This window comes from Hyperolius riggenbachi, chromosome 3 (genome assembly GCF_040937935.1).
Source record: "Hyperolius riggenbachi isolate aHypRig1 chromosome 3, aHypRig1.pri, whole genome shotgun sequence".
In the NCBI taxonomy this organism is placed as follows: Eukaryota; Metazoa; Chordata; class Amphibia; order Anura; family Hyperoliidae; genus Hyperolius; species Hyperolius riggenbachi.
This window is the reverse complement of record NC_090648.1, coordinates 233,656,745-233,682,915: the sequence shown is the minus strand read 5'-3', so window position 1 is coordinate 233,682,915 and position 26,171 is coordinate 233,656,745. Positions and strand designations below refer to the sequence as shown.

Sequence of the window (26,171 nt, the reverse complement as noted above, 5' to 3'; positions counted from 1 at the left end):
ACTGGCCCATATCAGACTGTGTATCCTGAATCAGAAATCTAAAAACTGACCTTTTTATGTGCAATGAAACACTTGTCCATGTAATCTAACAGTACCAACCCTATAGCAGACATTATAGATATACATTTGTTTTGTGCTGATCACAACTGCCTTGCATGTTCCTTCTCAGTTCAACAGGCGATACATGCACTTGGATTGTCAGTCTGATTTGAAATTGAATCTGCTATACAAAGGATAATGGATTTTTAACATAAAGAGCCATCAATCTAATTATCATTTAGCTTGAAGGTTTGTGTTCCATCGCCCAGAGCAGGGACAAGGTCCTCCAGCACCCAAGGCTGAGACACTAAAGTGTGCCCCTCCATTCCTCCCACCTCAGCTGTCACACACAGATTGCTATTAGACTAAGAGGGCCACAGGGCCCACAACCTCCCCAACACCTTAATATCTAGTTATCTGGCTTGCAGTCACTGCTATGTATCCCCTTTTCTTATTTCTTTCTGCTTCATACACAATTAGGAACGACAGCTAAATGAATTGTGCGCCCCCTCAAACACTGCGCCCTGAGGCTGGATCCTCTCCAGCCTATGCCTCGGCCCGGCCCTGCCATCGCCCATTCATAACAAATATGGCACAAATAAATCATTATGTTTTCTCCATAAAGTGGGCGGTTATGTTGACATATCCCATCATTAAATGCTATTCAGTGAAGGATGCTGCTGGCTTGATTGTGAGACACACCTATTGCAGTTCCATATGCGGAAGCTTCAGACTGGGATACGTGCCTTGTAATAGGCTGGCTTTATTCTAGCCCTTGTTTCCATTTTATTGAGGCATCACACACAGGCAGCAGAGTGCTGTGCACTGATCTGCTTTGTGAACTATATTTAGTGTGGGTTGATGGGCAGAGAAGGACAAATCATTAGCAGAGCTGATCCACTTCTGTGTCAGACCAAACACAGTGGTGTAACAAAACATTTATGCAATTCGTTTTTAAAGAGGTCTTTCATCTTCATGACAGCAGATACTTTTATTAAAGGCACATCAAAGTTTGCTTTAGCTACTGATCTCAGTGTAATGAATCAGAATTCCAGGAAAATGCTTTTGAATTTCAAATGTAAAACAAAAGCAGAGACCTTGTAAACAGTGAACCAAAAGAAATATATAAACATTTCTTTCTCAATCCCTATGAGAGGCATTGGTCTTTTGCCAGAGGACTGTGGGCCTGATGGTTCTGAACAGTACCTTTGCTCTGAATTTTTGTGGACAGAACACTCTGATGTTCTTTCATATGTTAGCACCATCTGCAAGGAGTTTGTATGTTCTCCCCCATGTCTGTGTGGGTTTCCTCTGAGGAATCCGGTTTCCTGCCATATCCCCCAAACACCCTAGACTACAATAAGTACAGACATATGACTATGGTAGGGATTAGATTGTGAACCCCTCTGAGGAACAGTTAAAGAGAACCAGAACTTGTGTCAAGCTATCCATCACGTTTAAAAGCTGTTATAACTGGAAAAGGATGTTGTACTAAGTACGAAGAATGAATGTCACTTGGGGGTTGAATAAAACTGATAATGATGCGAGCACAGAAAAGACATTTGTGGTTATTTCATTATAAATGTTATGTTATATTTGTCTGACTTACGAGTGCCTCTTTGATTTAATTGTACACAAGATGAATGAAATGATCAAAATGAATGGCAAACTGGCCAAAACACTCAATTTCAGTGGGGGTTGAATAATTTTGAACACAACTGTAGCTTCAAGCACGAGTCCAGCGATGCCCGCCTATCTACTTCGCCTCCTGCAGGCTCTAATGCACTGAATACTTCCTGTATGTCATGTGACATACAGGAACCCGGAGTTTTGCCAAGCACAAGAGCCGGCAGACGGTGATAGAGGACGGACAGCGTTGGACTTATGCGGAAAGTATGTCCAACGATGTGAGCCGCACGCGCCGGGACTTTGGGGAAGTGTGAAGCCACTTCTTTAAACTTCCCTATTTGGAAATGACGTGATCGCGATAATTGCTGCTTTGACGATTCCGAAATTGTGATCTTGGCGATTGCAATTTCGATTTAAATTCAATTTATCTTTGAGGTCTACTCCCCGTATCTTCTTTGGGGCTAGCAGTCCTCCAGGTTCTCAAACTTCATCTTCCTAATGCTGCTGTCACTTGGCTTCACCATGTCTATCACCACTGCTGTCTTCTGGCTTTCTACAACTGGTCTGTGAGCCTGGACCTGGGAGTCCCACAGTAGCTTACCCCTGTTACTCTACACAACAATATGTAGGAATAATGGAACATAGAAAGGCCCATAAATTCAGAGCCTTCCCTCTCCACCGATAAGTATGTATTCAACCATTATTTTAGGTGGCTTCAGTTTTACTTTAAATAAAAGGATCTCTAGTTATATCAGTAATTAACCACCCTGGCGTTCTGATTAAATCGCCAGGGTGGCTGTGGGAGGGTTTTTTTTAAATAAAAAAAAAACTATTTCATGCAGCCAACTGAAAGTTGGCTGCATGAAAGCCCACTAGAGGGCGCTCCGGAGGCGTTCTTCCGATCGCCTCCGGCGGCCAGAAGTAACACGGAAGGCCGCAATAAGCGACCTTCCGTGTTTCGCTTACCTCGTCGCCATGGCGACGAGCGGAGTGACGTCATGGACGTCAGCCGACGTCCTGACGTCAGCCGCCTCCGATCCAGCCCTTAGCGCTGGCCGGAACTGTTTGTTCCGGCTACGCTGGGCTCGGGCGGCTGGGGGGGACCCTCTTTCGCCGCTGCACGCGGCGGATCACCGCGCTGCAGCGGCGATCAGGCAGCACACGCGGCTGGCAAAGTGCCGGCTGCGTGTGCTGCTTTTTATTTCATTAAAATCGGCCCAGCAGGGCCTGAGCGGCAGCCTCTGGCGGTGTTGGACGAGCTGAGCTCGTCCAGACCGCTCAGCAGGTTAAAGAGCGTCTGAAGCCTTCTAAAAATCCCTTTTTTACTTAACAGTTATGTTTAGCAATATCAGCAGTGCATTCCTGCGACAGAAAGATGTAATTAAACCCCAGTCTTCTTTCACTGAGAGGGGTGGGGAGAGGTGGCGATCAGCTGGGATAGACACAAATGGAGGCAGAGCTACAGCACTAAGCCTTGCCTTCCTGGGCAGCAAAAACCACAACTTGGAAAGTCGTGGAATTTTGCCCTGGTATTTAGGGGGTTTCATTACATCTTTCTGCCGTGGGAATGCAGCATTTTAGCACTGCTGATATTGCTGAACATAACTGTCAAATAAAATGGGGATTTTTAGAAGGCTTCAGACTCTCTTTAAATCCTTCAATATGATTCTTCTCTTGCTTACAATATGCTGTGAAAGATAACTCAACCCCCTATGTGTCTCAATAAAATCACTGTCCATTTAGCAAGTTTAAATTGACTTTAAATGACAGATAAATGAGGCAACCTGCTGACTGGAGAGGGTGGCGGAAACCTCTGCAGGCGATAGATCTGGTAAACATTATCCTTACTGAATACCCAATTTAATGACACCTGATGCAGTTCTCTTTTAGGCTTCTCACAGACAAAGGTGCAGTAAGCCATCCAGTGGCAATAACAGGAACACAAGAATAGGGGGATAGTGGGAAGTGGGAATTATGCTTCCACCACTGTAGAAAAGGTTGTTTTACATACATTCCTGCACAGCATAGTAAAGCACTTACCATTGGCATCTGGTACTCCAGTTAAAGCTCCCACAGCTGCTGCAGTTTCACCCGACAAAACGATCTGTCCTCCTCCCTGTAATGTGGCTTCTGCTAACGTGGCTACTGCATGAGCTGCTGCTTCACTTTAGGGAACAAAACAGAAGATAAGACAGGTAACAATGATATGTATTGTTTTATAAAGCTCTAGTTCAGGCTTTGCCTTTAATGCATATCGTGTGGAATATATCATGAGTTACAATACACAGGTTTTTGAATGCTTCATAAACCAATGTTGCTTTATTACTTTTTTATATTACGTGCCTTGCTGGGTTTGCAAAACTGTCTTCCTATACCAATGCCAAGTGCTGCTTGGTAAGACTGACCAGTAGTCTGGACTGTCCAAACTCCTCCATTATCCCCTTATTATATATTGGAGGTAGTCAGAGGAGCTAGGTGGAGGCATCAGCTAATCTTCCCTGTAGACAAACAGCTGAGCCTGCCCACCTCATCTGTGCTGCTGCTCAAAGGTTTAACAAGACTACAGCCCTTCAGCATCTTATCAATTCCTATCTAGTTCATGTGGCTATGGCTCACAGTGGGAAGTACAATAGTGCTCAGCCAAGCAGAATTTAACTTGGCGAATTGCTAAAGGGGAATCCACTAACATTGGGGGGACACTTGTACGCACACAAGTTTACATGAAGTGATGAGGAATGGCCATTTTGGGTGGATCAATTTTTAAATAATTTACCAGTCATTTTGCATGGAGACAAAAAGTACAAAATACACACCCAATGCTAGTGAACACCGGACCACTGCGAGCCTTCTGGACACGGCTCTCCCTACAGTCTTGTTTGCTCCCATTCTGGCAAGTCCACTGATGCCCCTCTGCATTCCAGAAACCGCTGTTAAACAAAACACCATTTAGCAGGCAAGTCCTGTGTTACTATGTTCAAGTACTGGAAGCAAACTTGGCAGTGAACGTGCCACCAGGGTTCAGTTGGGATTTAAGAAATATATTTAACTAGATGGTGTTGAATGTTAAACCACAAAACAAGCATCCACTACATCAGAATCCATGACAGCACAGCCAATTATGAAATTAAAAGAAGAGAAGATGATAATTAGTTGCCATTTCCTAATAGCACACAGTTATTATTATTATTATTTAGTATTTATATAGCGCCGACATCTTACGCAGCGCTGTACAGTATATATATATTGTCTTGTCACTGACTGTCCCGAAAAAGGAGCTCACAATCTAATCCCTACTATTATCATATGTCTATGTATGTATATTATGTAGTGTAAGTACTGTAGTCTAGGGCCAATTTAGGAGACAGTTAATGAAGTGTGAGGGGTCTCCTAAAGCAAGACAAAAGGACTTTGTACAGTGCACCTTCTTTAGGTCATGTGACACTATTGGAGAAATAGCAGCTGTAATATGGCGCTAATAACAGACTAGAATTAGGTGTGACTGTCACCAGCAACAGTGTCACTCCTCAAACAACAACAACCCTCAACTATTTGGTGACTTGAGGTTCAATCTGTTTAAAAAACAACTGTGAGGTATGGAAACATTTATTGCAGATACAGGTAAATCAGTACCCCACCTGGCCCTTGAAGCAGGCAGCTTTTGTCTCCTGGGTGGGGGGTGGGGGAAGCTATCCATATAGACCAGTGATGGCTACTCCAGCTGTGGTGGAACTAAGTCCCATGAGGCATTGTAATACTCTGACAGCTCTAAGCAGAACTCGGGGAGGCAGAGGCATGATGGGATTTGTAGTTTTGTCACAGCTGGAGTGCAAAGGTTAGCCATCACTGATATAGACTCAGCCCTAGGGAGTCTTGTGCATATGCATATGACATTATAGGGGTTAAAAATGTTTAAATGCTTATCTAGTAGGCAACCTATGAAGATACCTCTGCACTCCATTTCCTGTGCCACTGTCCTAGCCCCCCACTTGTGAGGCTCCTTTACAGGGGCACTATGGTTAACCACTTCACAGCTCCAGTACAGTATATCTACTCCCCTGCAGATTTCATCTAACCGCCCAGGGGAGTAAATATACGTACTCCCGCTGCTACCACTGCTGAAAGCGCTCCCGCTTATTTGTGCGCTCGTTCATGATGCTATCTGCCCGCCAGGAGATCAATGAATGGGAAAGCATTTCCTAATCATTGATCTAAGTCCCCGTAGCAATTATCGGCGCCTTTTATGAGAAGCTGCACGATCATTCTAATAAATAAAAGTTTCCCATCTTCAGTACACTTCCTGTAAGCATACATATTTCACTTACAGGACATATAACAAAAAAAAGACTGAAATAGTAAAACTACATCTAAAAGTACTTTTTTTAAATGCAAAGACCTGTTTTTACATTTTAAATTAACCCCTTACCTCCCACACTCCCCAATAGTTACCAACATTTATTTTTTTTGTAAAAAAATACAATGAAATAAATTTACAATTATAAAAAATGCATTAATAGTTTTCTTAGGGACTGAACTTTTTTAATAGTTATGTCAAGACGGTATAATACTGTTACTTTATAAATTATGGGCTTTTTATTAATGATGGATGCAAAACTGAAAAAAATGCATCTTTATTTCCTAATAAAATATTGGCACCAGACATTGTGATAGGGACATCATTTTAATGGTGTAATAACCGGTACAAATGGGCACATTAATTACGTGGATTTTAATTACGGTAGCATGCATTATTTAAAAATTATAATGGCCGAAAACTGAAAAATAAGGATTTTTTTTCCAATTTTTTTCTTATTTTTCCATTCAAAAACATTTAGAATAAAAAATTCTTGGCATAATGTACCACCCAAAGTAAGCCTAATTAGTGATAAAAAAAACACATTTAACACATTTCATTCTGATAAGTAGAGATAAAGTTATTGGCAAATGAATGGAAGGAGCTGAAAGGTGAAAATTGCTTGGATGCTGAAGGGGTAAAACCCCTTAGTTGTGAAGTGGTTAAAAAAAAAAAAAACATAAAATGAACACTCACATTTATATGTTATAGCATTTGCTTCACAGTGCTCGATACAATTGAAGAGGTTGCTGGTATCCAATTCTGAGACTTATTTTTACATTAAAGGGAACCTGAACCAAGTAAAATTATTTAAAATAAACACATGATGTATCTAAAAATGAATATTACATACTTACCTCACCATCAGTTTCTTTCAGAAGCTCACCATTTTCTTCTTACAGCGATTCCTTCCAGTTCTGACAAGGTTTTGTCAGAACTAAAATGTATCGGTTGCAGTCAGTTATATATCAGTTGCTGTCAGTTATAACCGAAAGGACAACTGATGAGCAAGGTAATGTCCATGTTTCAATATGGCCCAAGTGGGCGATATTGCAGTTTAACAGTGTGCTGACCAGGAAGCGGTTATGGGTTAATGGCCATTTTCAAAATGGAGGACAGAGAATTCCATCAATCCCAGTGGATAAACAGGACGCAGAAGAGGAGAACGGATTAATAAGTAGACTATGCGGGAGGGAAGTATGATGTGTTTTTTGTTTTTATTATTACTTTTATTTTTTAGTTCAGGTTTGCTTTGAAGGAAATATCAGGCAAAATAACAGAGAACAGGTTTACTTACCTGGGGCTTCCTCCAGCCCCTGGAAGCTAATGCGTTTCTTGCCGCAGCTCCGCTTAGCAGGTCGCCCAGGGTCCCCTCCGTAGCAGCTGCTGACCCGGAAAGGTCGCTGGCTACTGCGCATGGCCGCGCCACTTGTGGTCACGCTCCCATTAACGGCAGCGTTCTGTGCAGGTGCAGAAGTACTGCATCTGCACAGAACACTCCTAGCAACGGAGCGTGACCGCGAGCGGCGCCGGCTGCAGTACCCACCAGGTGGGCAGCTGCCATGGAGGGGACCCTGGGCGACACGCTGATAGCAGAACTATGCTTCCAGGGGCTGGAAGAAGCCCTAGGTAAGTAAACCGTTTTTTTTATTTTTTTTTATTTTGCCTGTTATTTACTTCAAGCTGACAGCCTGCAGCTTTTCCAATGGGTTCTTAATGCTGTGTGACCTTTTTTTAAATGTACCTGCAACTGACAGATCTTTGAGGAAGGATCAGTGGCACAGCCCAACTGCCTCCTCTGCCTCACGAGACACAGCGCTGTGATTTGTAGTGACGGTCCCTGCCACTGCACAAGGATTACTAGCTAGGACATTTAAATTACCTCTTATAGTGACAGGACAGAGGTCTGTGGTTATATGTAAACTGCACCTGTGATCCCAGACGCATGTGCAGTAGCACATTTGAAGCTGGCAGATGGGACTACCTGCTAGATTACTGTGCATGCAGCCGCTAACCAAAAACCGCACCTGCCCACTTCTCTGTCACTACAAAGGTCCTAGGTAATAAGCCTCATGCAGTGGCAAAGAGTTTCTGCTAGGGAATGTTTTCACCCAAAACCAGTCAGAAAAGCTGCAGGCCATAAGATTCATGTAAATAAAAGTATCAGAAATGGGTACAAATAACCTTTTCAATTGAATAGAGCACTGTGAAGCATTCACATGTATGAGCGTTAATTTTTTTTTTGCCATAGTGCCCCTTTACCTGACTTCATTGTTCAAAACAAGCCTAAAACATGGTACACACTTTCAGGTATGGCTGGCCAATCCCTGACCACTTTTACCATCACCATGTAGTATGATGACCAACAGTTATTGAATGCTATGAGCAGATTGTGTAGGTAAGCACTCATACTAGGCAGAGGTGGTAAAATGGGGCAGTGATTGGCCAATTATATTTGAAAGTGTGTACCATGCTTAACTGAACTTCTATCCCCTTAAGAGCTGTTTACATTTAAATGGCCAGCAATATGGAATAACTCATTGTTGGTATATGTGTAAAAACTGGCAAGGATTTTTTTTTTTTCACAACACAATGCAAATTGGTACAGGAAAATGCATACATCATCATGGATCTTTAAGGTTTTGGGTGGAGGATTTTTTTTATGTTTTTCTAAAACAAGGCTGTGTCTATAATCCAACCATAACATGTTTAACTTCATCTTTAGCACCCTCTAGTGTCAAGAATTGGATAAAGAAAACAACAAAGCATGCAGGCTCAGTTGAGTGTTCACACAGAATCAGCAAGATATGAAAATATAATGCACAATAGAAATACAAAAGTAAATCCTATTTATAAAAATGAACAATTATAATTTTATATATCAGAAAATGCTGTGAATCTAGTAAACCTCTGTCATTTCCTGCTAGTTCTTTAGTGAAGTTGTAAAGCTAGGTATACCGGTATGAGAATCTAGGTGGACATGTGTAGTTACACTACAGCTGGAGTGCAGTTACCTGTTTAATGCCATGGTGACTGTAGCTCCAGGAGCCATGTCATGTGATGCAGCAACAGCCGCTTCTGCTAGGGATGCAACAGCCTGAGTGGCTTCTGATGCTTGTGTTGTCTGGATTGTCATTTCTCCACCTTGAAGTGTAGCCCAGTTCTGTTCTACCTGCATGGAGCAAGAAGAGAAATCCTGTTATGAAATGATATCCATCTAACATTTATTAAACTGTATTTATTTTAACCACTTGAGGACCCACCCTTTACCCCCCCCTTAAGGACCAGCGCTGTTTGATGGGATCTGTGCTGGGTGGGCTCTGCAGCCCCCAGCACAGATCAGAGGGCACGCAGAGCGATCAGATCGCCCCCCTTTTTTCCCCCCTATGGGGATGATGTGCAGGGGGGGTCTGATCGCTCCTGCTGGTGGCATGTTGCGGGGGGGGGGCACCTCAAAGCCCCCCTCCGCGGCGACATTCCCTCCCCCTCCCTCTCCTACCTGTCCCCCCAGTGATCCGGGCTGCACAGGACGCTATCCGTCCTGTGCAGCCAGTGACAGGACGTCCTCTGTCACATGGCGGCGATCCCCGGCCGCTGATTGGCCGGGGATCGCCGATCTGCCTTACGGCGCTGCTGCGCAGCAGCGCCGTACAATGTAAACAAAGCGGATTATTTCCGCTTGTGTTTACATTTAGCCTGCGAGCCGCCATCGGCGGCCCGCAGGCTATTCACGGAGCCCCCCGCCGTGATTTGACAGGAAGCAGCCGCTCGCGCGAGCGGCTGCTTCCTAATTAATCAGCCTGCAGCTGGCGACGCAGTACTGCGTCGCTGGTCCTGCAGCTGCCACTTTGCCGACGCACGGTATAAGCGTGCGGTCGGCAAGTGGTTAATTGTGTATTTATACAGCACTGACATCTTTGGCAGCACTTTACAGAGTAACCAATCCTGACCAACACTGACCATCCTTCAGAAAAGATAAAAACACCCCTACCATGGCCATAGTCTTATATCATTACTGTAGATGTAGGACGATTTTTTTGGGGTGAGCCAATTAACTTATCTGCATGTTTCTGGGATGGAAGAGGAAGCCACAGTGCCTCGGAGGAAACTCATGCAAACACGGGAAGAACATACAAACTCCATGATGATAGTGTCCTGGCCAAGTTTTGAACTGGGGACTCCAGCTCTGCATGGTATGAGTGGCAATACGTTATCACACCGCCCACAGTGTTTGCTGAGGTCATCAGTACTTGAACAGAGGGATAGTTGTGGGTGCAATAAGGAACATTAAAAGTTTGTTTTCTATCAGTAACAGCTTATATTGTTCATATCTGGTTTTGGAGAGTGAGTGAGTGAGTGAGTGAGTGAGAGAGAGAGAGTGTGAGTGTGAGTGAGTGAGTGTGTGTGTGTTAAATACAAAGCCTTAGGAAACCCTAAGCAGAGGGAGAAGATATCAGCTTTGTATGGACCACTCAGTCTCAGTATTAATATGTTTTCAGTAGAGAAAATGTTGCATATTTTACCACATACATTTAGGTTTTCATTTACTTTTATGAACAAAAGTCCTCAGCAGATCGTGTGCATTAGGCTAAAGACAAAGCCTAAAGCCCTATCTACACGATACGATTCTTTGTACGATTCAATTACGGTTCTACTTACGATCCGATTAAATCAGACATGTCCGATCGGGATTCGATTCAATTCGATTTGCCATTGTTTCGCAATGGCAAATCGAATTGAATCCTGATGGGACATGTCGGATTTAATCGGATCGTAAGTAGAATCATAATCGAATCGTACAAAGAATCGTATTGTGTAGATTGGGCTTTAGGAAACCCTAAGCAGAGGGAGAAGATATTAGCTTTGTATGGACCACTCAGTATTAATATGTTTTCAGTAGAGAAAATGTTGCATATTTTACCACATACATTTAGGTTTTCATTTACTTTTATGAACCAAAGTCCTCAGCAGATCTTGTGCATAAGGCAATACTTCCAGATGCAGACACAATTTATGAGAAAACCGATAAAAGCCCATACCCTTTACAAACGGCAATAACATTCCTATTGTGTTATTTTACACACACATACTCACAATTCAGTATCGGAGACAGGAGAGTGGCTCCCTTTAATCTGTCTTACCACAAGGTGTTTGCAGACACACCCAGCGTATGTAGCACTGAGCCCAATGATAAGCTGTGACAGAGGGGAGTTCCCATCATCTACAAAAGTATGCTGTGCAGTCTGAAGATGTGGAAGCTGTGCTATAGAGATCTTTACTCTAGATGTGTCCGCTCTGACTGTCGGTCTCCACAGACTTTGGTTGAGGAATGGGAAGGGGGCAAAATCGGAACTAGGATCTTTTCTAAAAACTGGTCAGGATTTTCTGTAACTTCCTCTTGTGCCTTTGCTGGCTAAGTTGCTGTGCTCTTGCAAAATGTAATAAACTGATCTGCTGCTAGTCACCAGGATTATCAGGGCTGTTTCTATCTCTTTGTGAATGATACCCACTAAGGCTAAGCAGATAACTTGCATAGCAAAAACTGCTTTAATAATTACTGGTAATAGAGAATAAATATCATCATTTGCAACGGCACTTAAAATCAATGGGAATCCATATTAAAAAAAAAAAAAAGCCAGATACTTACCTAAGGAGAGGGAAGGCTTTGGGTCCTATAGACCCTTCCCACTCCTCTCATGGTACCGCTTCCAGTGCTGGCTCCCCGGTAGCAGTATTTGACCAATTTGGTCAAATACTACTCTCTCCCTGCTGCTGAAGGATGCTTCGGAAGCCCGAGTGCTCCCGAAGACGGGCTGCTCCATACTGCGCACAGGTGAGCGCCCTCTCTTGTGCATTCGCACAATCGCAGTATGGAGCTGCCTGTCTTCGGGAGGACTCAGCTCCTGAAGTCCTCCACGGCGGGGGATAGAAACGGGGGAGGCAGCGCTTAACGGAGGGGCCCAGGAGAGGAGCAGGAAGGTTCTATAGGACAAAGAGCCTTCCCTCTCCTTAAGTATCTGGTTTATTTTTTTATGATTTACTTAAAAGAGGAACTGTACTGTAAACAACCTAATAAATAAAATTGCTTATTTTTAGAATATTTATTTATAAATCAGTCAATGTTTGCCCATTGCAAAAACCCTTATGTTACCCCAATTTGCGTCCTTACATTTATCAGACCCCAACATATTTACTGCAGGCAAGGTGAGGTTTTTTTCTGTGTGAAGTGAACAGCAACATTACAGGATTTCCCAGAGTGCTCTGGGGCGCAAGACTGCATGATGACGTAGCCTAGGCTATCATTCCTGGGAGGGTGAGGTTACATACCAATACACAGCAATAAATACATGCAATAAGTGCTTCTGATGCTGAATCCAGGATAATTGAGGTAAAAATGGGTATCCTGAATAATTTGTGTATTTTGTTATGCATCATTACAGTTCCTCTTTAAGTTCACCTTTGTTACTCCTCATTAATATTAATATCCTACAAGGCACATATGCAAGCAATTAATAACTTCAAATGTATTTATCAAACAAGTTCTTTGGTATATGCTTACAAGCAGAAAGCCATGCATGCCTATCTTGTTATATGAATTCTTTAAAAAATACATATGGGCATATAAATGCATGCCTTACCTCCCCATCACTGACCGTAGAATAATTAACTTGTGCAACGGTCACAGTAGTGGGTAGCTCTGAAGCATCGGCCAGTGTAGCTACAGTGGCACCTGTGCCAACCTGATAGAAAAGTAGTAACAGATAAGATATGGCAAATCTAATAAATATATAACACTAGCAAACTTGTGACCATAACGCACAACACAGGTGGGAAATATAAGGAAGTGGAGAAAAGTAACGGGTGGAGGGGTAAAAAAAAAAAGAGAGACGACATGTACGAGTAAAAATGTCCTCTATCCTAAAGCTAGTAACATTCAAAATACCTGAAGTTACCGGACTACCACTGCTCAGTCATGAATCAATGCGTTCTGGGAGAAGGGGCTACCAATCGGCACCCCCTACAGTCTGAATATGGATGAAGGGTGTGGCCAAGGTGTCAACCAACCCTCCTCCCATTGAAAATGATGGAGAAAGGTTGGGAGTGATTTGGTTTGGTTCCATATGCATGCTCTATGCAAGTCTGTCAAGCAGGGCCTACTCTTTTTTCCCAAAGGAGAAAAAAATGCCTTCGAGCTATAGGTAAATCCAGATATTTTGAGTATTTCTGTGAAAAAAAGGTCACATTAAAAGTGTTTTTTTTTTTTTTTTTTTTTTTTTTTTTAGAAATGTCAACCTCTAATAGACCAAATTAATCCCTTTTGTCACCTGTACTTGGCCTTAATATACACGAACACCTTATAATGTCTGCTGCCCACAGCGATCACTAGGGCGACAGCTCTGGGATACAAGGCTGTATAGATGTATAACTATGTTGTTGCCTAGCAATGCACGCATACAGCACTGGGGTCCCCAAAACTCTGTGCCCTAGCGATCGCCGACTAGTGATGAAATATGGGATATATGGTATTGTATTGTTTTAACAGAGACAAGCCAAATAATGTATTTCATATTTTAAAACTGTGGCACTTGTCATGTAAAGATAAGCGTGAAACATGGAAAAATGCACAATGTTTGCCTTTAGGCCTAATTTTTCTCAATAAAATGCCAGTGAAAATGAAACAATACTTGGAAAAAAATATGACCTAAAGAAAGCCTAGATAGTCCTGAATAAAAAACAATATATGTATCACTTTGATGGCATGCCAAAATTGGCAGGAATATTAAGGGGGTAAAAACCCAGGATTTCAAAGTGGTTAAGCTCTAGTCTCATTCAAATAGATGAGTCAGCCAGATGAGTAAAGAGAGTTTGCAAATTCTGCAAGGACACCAAATTCTGATAACGAATGACATAGATGATTTCTACTACTGTAGAAGAAGTATTATGCCAACAAACCTGAATTAAGGACACTGTGCCATCTGGGTTGCTGATAGTTTGTACCACGGTCTGGCTAGGGACGAGGTGAGCAATACCATGTGCTGTTGTTACTTGTGTTGTCTGCTGATCCTCAAATGCATATAACAGATCTTCCCTTCCATGCTGCTTGTAACAGTTCTTTACTATCGTTCTTAATGCTTGTGTCCAAGAAACCTGCAAAAGCAAGTGTTGTTACTAATCTTACCACAAAAGTAGAGAACTGGTTAACAAATAGAAACATTATGTATGTATGTATGTATGTATGTATGTATGTATGTATGTATGTATGTATGTATGTATATTCTTTTGAAGCACATATTTTGGAGTCTAGAGCCCCTTTTCACTACATTCATTACTGATTTGATTTTCAGGAGGCATGTGTTTGGACAATGGTAAAAACATCGCCAAAAATAACAGAGATTGTGCTATGGAGCTTCCACTGCCATTGTGCAATCCTATTTTTGCACAAACCAAAATATTATGCATGCTGAAAGTTTTTTGCACTTGCAATTTGGGGTTAAGTCAAAGTCAATGCAGCGCAAACAAAAAAAATGTTTTCCAAATGCACTGCAATGCGATTTTTTTTGTCCCCTCTCAGTTTAGTTTTTTCTTTTTTTAACAAAATAAATTGGTGGGAAAACACAAATGCAATCGCACCATGAGAATTACAGCATCCCTGAAGTAAGAGGGATATGGAAGCTGCCATATTTATTTATTTTTAAACACCAGTTGCCAGGCAGCCCTGCTGATCTCTAAAGTTGGAGTATTGTCCGAATCACACACCTGAAATAAGCACGTGGCTAATCTAGTCAGACATCAGTCAGAAAGATCTGCTCTGCATGCTTTTTCAGGGTCTATGGCTAAAAATATAAGAGGCAGATAATCTGCAGTGTAGTCAAGCAATGTGCATTGTTTAAAATGAAATAAATATATCAGCCTCCACGTCCCTCTTACTTCAGATGTCCTTTAAACATAACATGGAATGAAAAAAGCCATGTTCAAATTTGGAGAAATGATGGTGGCATTAAAGAGCATTTGCAATTTTCAGTAGAAAATGACTCTAATGATTCAGCACAGTTCATAAACTGACATGCAGAAATTAAATCATAGAATATCACATAAAGGACAGCATGAGCAAACTATATATTTAAATGGGATATTTCAATTTCCTAATTAATTATTTTTGAAGTGACAATTTTAGAAGTGGAGGTGGAAAACATGTCCATTTAGCTCACAAATTCCATGATACAGCACCATGCTTTCTCCCAGACAAACACAACCACAGCTTCTGTGAAGCCAAAAAACACAAGGACAGATGTGCAGAAACTTGTCTGCCACTGCTAATTCCGGCGCAGGAAAACTTGTCCCAAATGTGACCATACAGTCAGACCTACTGACTAGAACATTCTGCGTATAAATCATACTAAACTGGAGAGACAGGAAACCAAGTGACTTTCCCAGTGTTCTGGTTTACAAGCAGCTACGGCTGTGACAATATTAGGGACAGCACAATTCGATGTCACAAGACTTGCAGATGACGAGCTGTGCATATTCAGAGTGTAAGAATATATGACCTGCACATTGCTTTTAAGCATTTAAAATAGCTGGAGGTTGAACATTACAGGCAGAAAACTACAGTTTATACCGGTAAGAGATCAGCCCTCCAGATTAGATTTAATAGGCGCACTTCAAAAGGAGCCTGAAATGAGGGGAACATGGAAAACATACCCTCTGTTTTTGTTCTTCAGTACGGACATCACTTCGAACATTAGCCCATGGGATATCATCAGGCCACCATACAGGCTTACAGCTTTCCTTGCCCCAGCCTGGTTTACCCCTACCTGTGGAGTATTTTAACATTTCTGGGATGAATGCACGTAGCTGGGCCTATAAAAGAATACAAATGAAGGTTAGAAAGAATAATAATAATAATAATTATAATAAAACCAGAACTCCCACACAAACTATTGGATGTCTTTGGAAGTCATCAAATGAAGCTTCACAGCTGCATTTCTCATTTATTAAATCACCCTCAGTGTGAGAAGATAATTCAGGAAGTGGTAATTTGCATGCTCAAAGCTCCTTATATTTACACATGCTATCTTGGCAGAAAAGTTGCACATGGGATGGTAATACACCAAAAGATTGTTTTAGTTTACAAGAAAAATTATAAATGCAAACCTGAACAGAAAATTATCACATGATGAAACAGTTACAGACGACCCAGCAAGCTCATGGTGAACCAGAACTCATTGGAGTGTGTAAGGGGCTACAAAGGACAAAAAACCCTCTTACTAAAATGTTGAGCAAAACAAAAGTTTGCCTTCTTAAAACAGAAGGAATTTGCGGTAATTCAGGTTGGAGTGATCATATGAGGTCTCCCACAATGCATCACTGCTGAATATGCAAATTATCCCTTGCATATTCAGCAGTGATGCATCGTGGGAGACATCATATGCTCACTACAACCTGAATTATTGCAAATTCCTTCTGTTTTAAGAAGGCAAGTGTAATAAGACAGCGGCCTGACCGCATTCAGCAAGCGGAACGCGGAGGTTTGGCCGCGTCCGCATCAGCGGCACCATCCACCACATGGTCGCATGCGGAACGCGGAGAAACATCCGCATCGGCGTTGCGATCCACCGTTCGGTCACAGGCCTCTCGGCGTACTTTACGTCGAGGCTGTGGTCCGGTTCTTCCCTCACAGGCCTCAGGGCCTGCCACACACCAACGCTATCCTCAATCCAGTCTGGACCCCGTAGGGGCTGCGCGCGTGTGCAATAAAGCCTTTTATACTCTTAGAAGGAGAGTCAGCTGACCAGCTGGTCAGCTGACCTCAGTAAGGTCCTTGAGCTGTGCTGTAAGGTCCTTGAACTGTGTTGTGATTGGCTGATTGGCTGGGCGGGCTGGTTGAGCCCAGCACAGTATAAAAGCAGGCATTCTGTCAGTTGCAAGTTGTCTGCAGTAAGCGTTACTTTGTGATAGCCCTCAGACCTTAGCTAGATCCGAGAGAGACAGTCCTAGCTGGAGCAAGGCTCCTGTCTCTCATCAGTCAGTCTTTGTTGTTTTCCTGATTATTGTATATTTGTATGTAACCTGATCTCTGTTATAGTCAGCCAGTCAGTTGATCTAATAGTCAGCCAGATAGTGATCTGACAGTCAGTACCATCGTGGGCCAAGTGCGGCTTGCCGTAACTAGCCCACAACAGTCAGATTTGTTATTTTCCTGATCTGCGACATATATTGGTTTTGCCAATATATTCGCAAGCACTATTGTTATCTGTGCCATTTTATGATCTCCCATTGCCGAACCTCTGCTTGTCTATTTCACTACGAGTTCGGCTTTCTGACTTTGTACCTCCGCCTATCTGATTTCCGTTACTGACCTTGGCTAGATTTCTGACTTTGCCCCCTTTAGTGGTTCTCCCACTAAAGGGTTTATTCTGCTGAATCCCTCCTTGCGGAGGTCTCAGTGGTTCCCCAGTATATCATTGCTGCTGGGGAACGCGATTCTAGCGTTACGTCATCTAGTCGCAGAATCGCACACACTGCGTTTCTCTTTTAGAGGTACCCAGTCCTCTTAAAGATATCAGTGTGGTGGGTTTTCCACTGTTGTTATACCTGGTATCCAGAGTTACAAATAAATATCCGCATTATTGGCGATTCCGCAGATCGCCACATAATCGGATATATCAGCATTATTGGTGATACTGCGGATCACCAACAATCTGAATACTCTGAGTGTGCACCAAACACCACACATTGTTACAGCAAGCTTTTGTTTTGCTTATGATGAAACAGAGCAGCCATCTTCTGCAATAACTGCATTTCAAAATATTAAATAGTTCCAGAGATTTAGGCCCTGATCTGACACTCAGTTTTCATAAAGGAAAGATTCTTCTAACTTATTAAACTACCTATAGAAACAAAGCAGGCAAAAAAAGTTTCCAGCATTTCCCTAGTGTTTAACAAAGCCACCTAGAACACTACGACCCATCAAGGCTTCATTACAGTATATGAAACTAAATGTAAATGCAGGGGCAGAAATCAAGGTATCTAAAGAGTTGAGAATGCCAATCAGCAAAGTGGAAATTAAGGAGTTCTGTTGACACCAAGCCACGGGCAGGTAGACCAACATGAATTTCAGCCAGTGTTTGGGATACAAAGAAAAACACACAAATAACTTCACCTGGTACCCAGGCTTCTCTACAGAAAACAAGTGTAGATGTTTTAAAGGGACTCCGAGCAGTGCAGAAACTATGGAAAGATGCATATCATTTTAAAGCTCTCTTTCTCCTCTTTCCAATGATATATAAACCACCACCCTACGTCTTTTAGTTTTCGCTATTTTCGCGATTGAAATTGCCGCAACCGCGATTTCGATCACGAAAATAGAGAAAACTAAAAGGCGTAGGGCAACGATGTAGGTGTCGTCAGAAAGAGGAGAAAGAGAGCTTTAAAATGATATCCATCAAGCCATAGTTATATTGTATTACACAGGACGACACTTTCCCCAGTGTCAGCAGCTCCATTCTGCTGAATGCAGCTGCTGACTTTGACAAAAAGTCGCCCTGTGTAATACAATATAACTATGGCTTGATGGATATCATTTTAAAGCTCTCTTTCTCCTCTTTCTGACGACACCTACATCGTTGCCCTACGCCTTTTAGTTTTCTCTATTTTCGTGATCGAAATCGCGGCCTCGGCAATTTCAATCGCGAAAATAGCGAAAACTAAAAGGCGTAGGGTGGCGGTTTATATATCATTGGAAAGAGGAGAAAGAGAGCTTTAAAATGATGTGCATATTTCCATAGTTTCTGCACTGCTCGGAGTCCCTTTAAGATTCAAAATAAACAGGCACTTAAAAGTGTACCTGAGAGAAGATTAAAGATTTGATGCTTACCCCGGGCTTCCTCCAGCCCCATAAGCACCACTGAATCCCTTGACGTCCTCCCGAGTGCCACCATTATCCAGCTGTCGGTCCCGGTAATCTTGGTTAGTCGCGTCAGTCAGTGTCTTTTGCACATGCGCGGCCCCTTCATGCATTCGCTGAAAAGCCAGACTGGCGCGGCTGAGCCAGTTAACGATATGGTAGCCAGAGAACTGAGTCACTCGGGAGAGGAGCAAGGGACTCAGTGGTGCTTATGGGGCTAGAGGAAGCCCTGGGTAAGTATCACATTTTTCTTTCTTCTCCTCTCAGGTTTATTTTAAAGACAGATGAGTTGCATGGTCAAGTTGCCAGAAGATAGATATTACTGCGCCAATGTCACAAACTAGTTCATTTAATATATGCAAAACAGCACTTAGACGTATCAAAACCTCTAGAAAAAACAAAGTTATGAGATCAAAATTGAACTTCATGGTCACAACCATACAGTAGACGTTGCACCCTTCCATACATGTAAAAGAAAAAAAAAGCAGCACTTCCCCCAGAAATCTGTTGCACTCACAAATGCTTTCGTGTTTTCAGGTTTATTTCTTTTGTTGGCAGTAGAAGAACAGAAAAAAAAGCAGACGTTCAACACAGAACATTAAAAATGACCTGGGCGGAATTATTGGATTCTTATTAGAATTCATTTGTAATTGCAGGCAATATGGAAATTCACACTTGCAACCAGTTAAAATGGAGAAATGTTGACTCTTCTTGAATTGATCTTGCTTTTGGTTATCTGAGTGTGAAGAAATCAGAGCAAAGAATTGTCTGAGGATTTGAGAACCAAAATGACATAGGAGCATGGGCAATCCCGAGACTACAAGCAGGGCTGTGGAGTCGGTCCAAAAATCCACCGACTCCGACTCCTCAGTTTAGGATTCCACCGACTCCGACTCCACGACTCCGACTCCTCTAATTTGCATATTACAATTTTGTTGATTAAAAGTATGTAACATGAAATTCATCTCTTAACTGCCAACGCTTAGGAATTTTACAAGACAACTGAAGTGAGAAGGATATGTAGACTACTATATTTATTCCCTTTAGACTAAAACTAGTCCTTGGTAAGAGTACTTGTAAAAGGTACAAACCGGAACAAAGAACATCTATCAGGCCCTAGGCAATGTAAGTGTGGGTACATGTAAGAATGATGTGCAGGTACTCTGCAGGGGAATGAGGAGATTCTTCCTCTATTACACATTCTTCATGCACAATCTGAACAAGGTTTATGGGTGACAGACAACACCTCTGTGTTCAATGTGCACAGCATTCTCAGTGGATTCCCTGCAGCTCTGTGGGGAGTGCATATGTAGAGTATAGTACTACTGTGTAACAAAGTAAACCTGAGACAGATGAAATTAAAGTTTTATACATACCTGGGGCTTCCTCCAGCCGCCTTCAGGATAATCAGTCCCTCTATGTCCTCCTCCACCACCTGGATCTTCTGCTATGGGTCCAGGTACTTGAGCCAGTCAGGTGTAGTGCGCATGCACACACTCCACCACCAGGAGCGTACTACACCTGCGCAGCACTATTGCGCAGGTGCAGAATGTTCCTGGCTGTGGGAGCGGCATGCGGCCGGACAGCGCTGACTGGCTGAATTACCAGGACTCATAGCAGAAGATCTGGGTGGTGGAGGACAGTGAGGGACTGATTAGCCTGAAGGGGGCTGGAGGAAGCCCCAGGTATGTAAAAAAAACTTTACTTTTCATCCGTCTCCGTTACCCTTTAATTTGTAGTCACCAAACCAAATTTTAATAACATATCAAATTATTTGATTTCATGAGCAAAGAGAGTGCATACATTTGCATAAATCAGCATCAATGCAGAATTATTTCCATCTCGTTGACCATCTCTATTAGTGACACGGCTACACATCAGGCTTTATTCTTACAGCATAGATGTTATTTAGTATATATAAGAGATTCCTGTGTACACATCATATATACAGTCACAATCAGAAATGTATATCTGACCTTAAAAATATGGGGACTGCTTTATTGAAGCAGCACAAGTAACTAATTTTGATTGGTTTATTTCATTTTTGTGGACTAAGCACAGCTATTACTGTATATATACATTATATTTAATGACTATTATCTGAGAAATAGAACATTTTATCATATTTTCTATTTAAATTACAGTTACAAATTCATTAGGAGTCGGAGTCGGTACATTTTTTCCCGACTCCGACTCCAGGCACCCAAAATTGCCCGACTCCACGACTCCGACTCCGACTCCACAGCCCTGACTACAAGTCCATCTTCAGAGATCCTAATGTTCCCGTGTCCACTGTGCACAGTATTGTAAATAAGTTTACAGCTCATGACAATGCAGCTAATCTCTCTGGATGTGGACAAAAGAAAAAGATTGATGATATGTTATAACAAACATGACATTTCTCCATTGTTAACTGGTTGTAAGTGGGAATCTCCATATTGCCAGTGCCTGTTAATTGTTCCAGGTGCGCTAAATAAACTCTGATAAGGTGCCAATAATTTTGCCCAAGTCATTTTTGACATTTTGTGTACTTATTTCTTCCTTCTGCTTTTTTGTTGGGTGACAATATTTTTGGTCATTATTTTTGGCGAGGAGTCAATAAGGCCTATAATGAAAAGTCCACAATTTGGTCAGAGTTGATGCAAGATGAATACCACATGTTATCAGAGAATACTGGAAGACAGTTTGCACTCATCAGCCTAGAAGCTACATGTGAAATGCACTAGCCAACATGACTATGATCCCTGAAACGGGGGAACCCATCATTGGCTACAGCAGAAAAAAAAAAAGAAACGTTCTGGAATGGCCATCACAGTCTCCTGATCTTAATATCATTGAGCCACTTTGGGAAGATCTCAAACATGCAAAACAACCTAAGGTTTCAGTGTTCTCCCCAGAAACTTTTTCCAGCTGGGTAGCATGAAAAAGTAGCTGGGTGGGGTGTAAGGAAGGGAATGCTGGGCCGGCGCAACTCTGCTTAGAGCATAGTAGGAGGATTAGGAGGTAAGCCGATGACAGCCGGATGCTCACCAAAATTAGCCGGGTGGAGCACCCAGCTAAAAGAGCCTGGGGAGAACACTGTATTTAAAGGAACTGGAGGCTTTTTTCCCCAAGATGAATGGGCAGCTTTACCATCTGAGAAAATGAAGTCTGTCATGCACAGCTATTATAAAAAGACTACAAGCCGCCACTGTCGCTAAAGGGGGGGAGGGAGTACACAATACAAAGAACTAAGGGAATGTAACTTTTAAACTGGGACCATATCAATATTTTCTTAATTGTCAACTTTAATTTAATGATTGTGTTATTTTGAAAAATCTCATAGTTTAACCTGAATCCCATTAAAAATTAAAAACGATTGGTTTTGCCTGATCATTCAGGTTTTCGGTAAAGAATGATACACATTTTACAAAATTCTGTCAGGGTATGTAAACTTCTGAGCACAACTGTATGCCTGCCATGCACACACTATTCCCAGGCTCTGGCTGGTGTAACCTTGTTCTCCAGGGTAAGTGTGTAACTGCAACACTGAGGAATGATTGCACATGCTGCAGCATTTGGATGGCAATCTATCTGCATAATTTACTTGTTGCCCTATTACAACAACAACAAATGTATTTGCATTCTGAAAAAAAGACATAACTACTTAGATGTATGAGAAAGGACAAAGCTATGAATACCAGTAACTATTTAATCCAATACTGTTTAGTGCTGAGGATGGTATTGTAACTCCTTATGGATTAACCCCAGAGGAGCGGAATGAGCCGATTGCATAGAAAGGACTTTTCCAATTCTTCTATCCAGATCCACGTGGTATACAACACCTATAGACCTTCACTGTACTTCAATACACTATGCAATACTGAATAGGTTAAAGATCGTAAAGATTTATGTGTGAACCAAGCCTGATTGAATATTGATCATTGGCTTGTGATCGATTAAGTCAAAACTTTAGATTCCTTCAGTACAAAGCTTGTGGTGGTACAATTGATATTAAGTCAGTCGAATACAGCTAGTTGGTATAAAGGAAAATCGACCAGTATCAAGAAGATATCAATCTGACCTACTAACGTATGGCCACCTACTAATACTAATTGTCAGCCTCTTATCATCGGCAGGGACTGCTTTATGCAAGAAAATCTTATATTAGGAACACTTCTTGTCACTTGCCCAATATATGGAAGATCTGACATATTCTTCATTGCAATTATCATTGAAGCATTGTACTTTGCTTTCTGTAGATGTGGTATCAAACCACTTGTACGCTGACTTCCTCAAGCACACATCACGCACAGCAATATTACCTTCACTTCCGCCAACAGCACCAGGCAGAAGTGAAGATAATGTGCATTACTGTAGCAACAGATGTGTTACTCTAGTACCAAGAGTTGTGCTAATGGCATATGCAAAAAAATGATACAGCGCTCACCACCTTATTGCCCAGAAATTAATGTCCAGTCTGCTGATTGCTGCCCAAAGTCAGGAAAAGGTGCAAAGTTCTCCTCACAGGGTAAACAATTTTAACACAGCTGCGCTACTGGATAGTATTAGTCTGAGCAGACCTGCAAGCGTGGTACTTTCCTAGAAAGCAAGTTGGAAATACATAGCGGGTAATCCTCTACTGCAGTACACCTAGTGCTGAAACACACTGTGTAGGGAAAACTTACACCGCATGCAGGATGGGGATACATTCTCCCCCTTCAGCTCCCTGCTCATCAAAACGATAAGTTGTTCTAGGCGTATCACAGTATCTTTGCAGGCAAAGTTCTAAAGTGAGAAACACAGAAAGCCGCTTCTCATAGCGTAAAATGACTTTTTAATATGGCCCAAAAGCCTCACACTCCATAAAATGTACCAGATACAAAAAGTTAAAAGCATATCTCACAATTCCATAGTACAAGCAGGTCTTTCGGATTCTCAGCCGGCAGCCCTCAGTCTCGTGTTGATTCAGCAGTGTGCATGTCTCTAGCTCCGCCCTATGAGTTTCGTCACTAGGGGGCGTGACTCATCAGGGGCTCAATGGCGTAACTCATGGTGCTGCAGGCGGAAGTGAAGGTAATATTGCCATGCGCATCGCAGTATTACTGGTGTTGGATGCATCAACCCCGTAATCATGTAACTATTATGCCACCTATATTAACATAACTTTTCAAAGCTCTTTGCACATTTACTGCACTGTATGTCCCTCTCTTGCTCAGTGGTGGGCACATCATGCTTAGCTTGTAAGGGCTTGCCTACCTGTACAGGTGCTGACGACCTGTAAGATTGTTGGCTATTGGTATCTAGAAATCATAAGGTATTTATGTTATGTAGACTCAAAAGGATAAGAGTGTCCAGGCTGGGAGGGGTTGAAGAGCAGTGCCACAGTAATGGTGCTGTTGTGGCACACTGCTGTATCACTGCACATCAGCTGACTACATCTACATGCTCACTCATCTACATGCAAAGCAATATCAAGACAAAAAACACTTAGTCTCAAGTAAGCACACTTTTTCTAGATGTGTAGCGACATAATACAAGGTTTCAATATTCGGAATGCATTTATTGCATAAGGTTTTTATTGTAAGATCAGAAATACAATTACTTTATTGCTAATGTGGCCAGAAAGTGCCCACTTTTTTCATTAACTTTTACTCCAATCAAGCTTAAGGTGGCCACACACACGATACAATAAAATGATCCGATTTTACCGCAATTCGATAAAAACGAACGGATCTCCCGGAAAAAAACCGAAAGCTTTTTTTTTTTTTTCATTCGACTGAAAAATCCGATTGGATTTCCAGTTTTCTTCGATTTTTATCGATCCGGAATGCCAGATATTTTTCTTCAATCTTTCTAAAGATTGTATGGTGTGTGTTAGATTGTCAATTTCTTAGTACACACACCCAAGCAATTTTGTCAGCGTTTCCAATCATTTTTATCATAATTGGTGAAAAATTGAACATACGTATGTGGTACATGGGTCATATTTTTTAAATGTTACAATCAGTCAGAAAAATTGATTGCAATTCTTAAATTGAACAGATATTTAAAAAAAATTGAATGGTGTGTGGACACCTTTAGATTGTGACCCACACAATCATCTCAAACTACATGTTGTACAATTAGTGTCTGACTGTTCAAGTGAAACATCGTAACAAGCAGGCACGCTGTGGGTTGTAAGTGATGTAGTCCCCTCCAAATCAGTGCCAGGACCCCTTCAAATGTTGAAACTACCACCACTCAGAATTATTTGAATTTCTGTAAGCACTACTACACTATTTTGCATTAATGTGTTCAATATTCTGTTCTTGATTTGTTTGGACATCCTTCTGATCAAAAAAATGGAGGAAGGTGAGTACCAGCAAAAATATGCAGTTACTCAAAACAATTTCATTCCTTGACAGATATGATATATTGGATTTTCTAAAATGTAATTGTTGGCTATACATTCCCATTATTCTGGGAGGCGCCCCAATTTGCATTGCGTTTTACAACACATCTTTGGAGTTACATGTGTAGATTAGGCGGCGATGTGGCTTATCAATCGAGCCGCTAATGCGGTAGTGCAGTAGTGGCCATGACCAATACTAATAAAGATAAGGAATCCACAACACAAGTATGAAATCTATGTGCCTCTGTTTGCCATTTCCAAGCTTCGCATATTCAGACCTGATAGCCACATTTAGATCTATTTTTGTTTCTTCTATTAGTGCTATTACTTTTACTCCTACATATAAATAGTCTCCTGCATCTGCTTATATTGCAGTTAGGCTGGGTTCACAAACTATGACCCTGGTCATCACTATATCAAACGCCCTTACCACAGCACACCTGATTGATCCCTTGCGCTCAAAATTTTTCCGCCATTCTCAATTCTCAATCGATCCATTCAAAAGATGGATTGAGTGGTCATCATGTTGCAGCACCAATTTTCTTCCGATTCAATAACATCGTCAAATCAGAAGGTCGATCAGGCCACAATAGATTAGCATTCTTAGTATAAGCACAGTATAACAATGTTATACTACACATACTGGGGTTGACACGCCTTTTTCTATAAAACAGTGAAAATAAATAATGCAAGTATATTGCATTATTGATTAGGGCCTCATTTTAAGTTACTTTAACAATCCCCCTTTAACAAGCAGACCCAGATAAATAAGTACTGACACATCCTACAAAATTTCCAGATTTCACAAACACTAAAACTTCAGACTATGTTAAATGTTATATGATCCTTACTGTCTTTACAGAGGTGGAGAC

At 41.8% G+C, this 26,171-nt stretch overlaps 1 protein-coding gene across 4 annotated transcripts in view; it reads right to left on the bottom strand.

The window, feature by feature from the left end:
* Positions 1–26,171, bottom strand: part of NRF1 (nuclear respiratory factor 1) — a 101,484-nt gene that overhangs the window by 25,480 nt on the left and 49,833 nt on the right. For 2 of the 4 annotated variants that reach the window (XM_068275962.1, XM_068275963.1), the window contains exons 6-11: positions 15,722–15,880; positions 13,973–14,167; positions 12,658–12,759; positions 9,034–9,191; positions 4,482–4,595; positions 3,709–3,833 (exon numbers count right to left, since the gene is read on the bottom strand). In XM_068275962.1, coding sequence (XP_068132063.1) covers positions 3,709–3,833; positions 4,482–4,595; positions 9,034–9,191; positions 12,658–12,759; positions 13,973–14,167; positions 15,722–15,880 — 853 coding nt within the window. The remainder of the gene's footprint in view (positions 1–3,708; positions 3,834–4,481; positions 4,596–9,033; positions 9,192–12,657; positions 12,760–13,972; positions 14,168–15,721; positions 15,881–26,171) is intronic. The other 2 variants (XM_068275964.1, XM_068275965.1) reach the window with 1 other exon arrangement.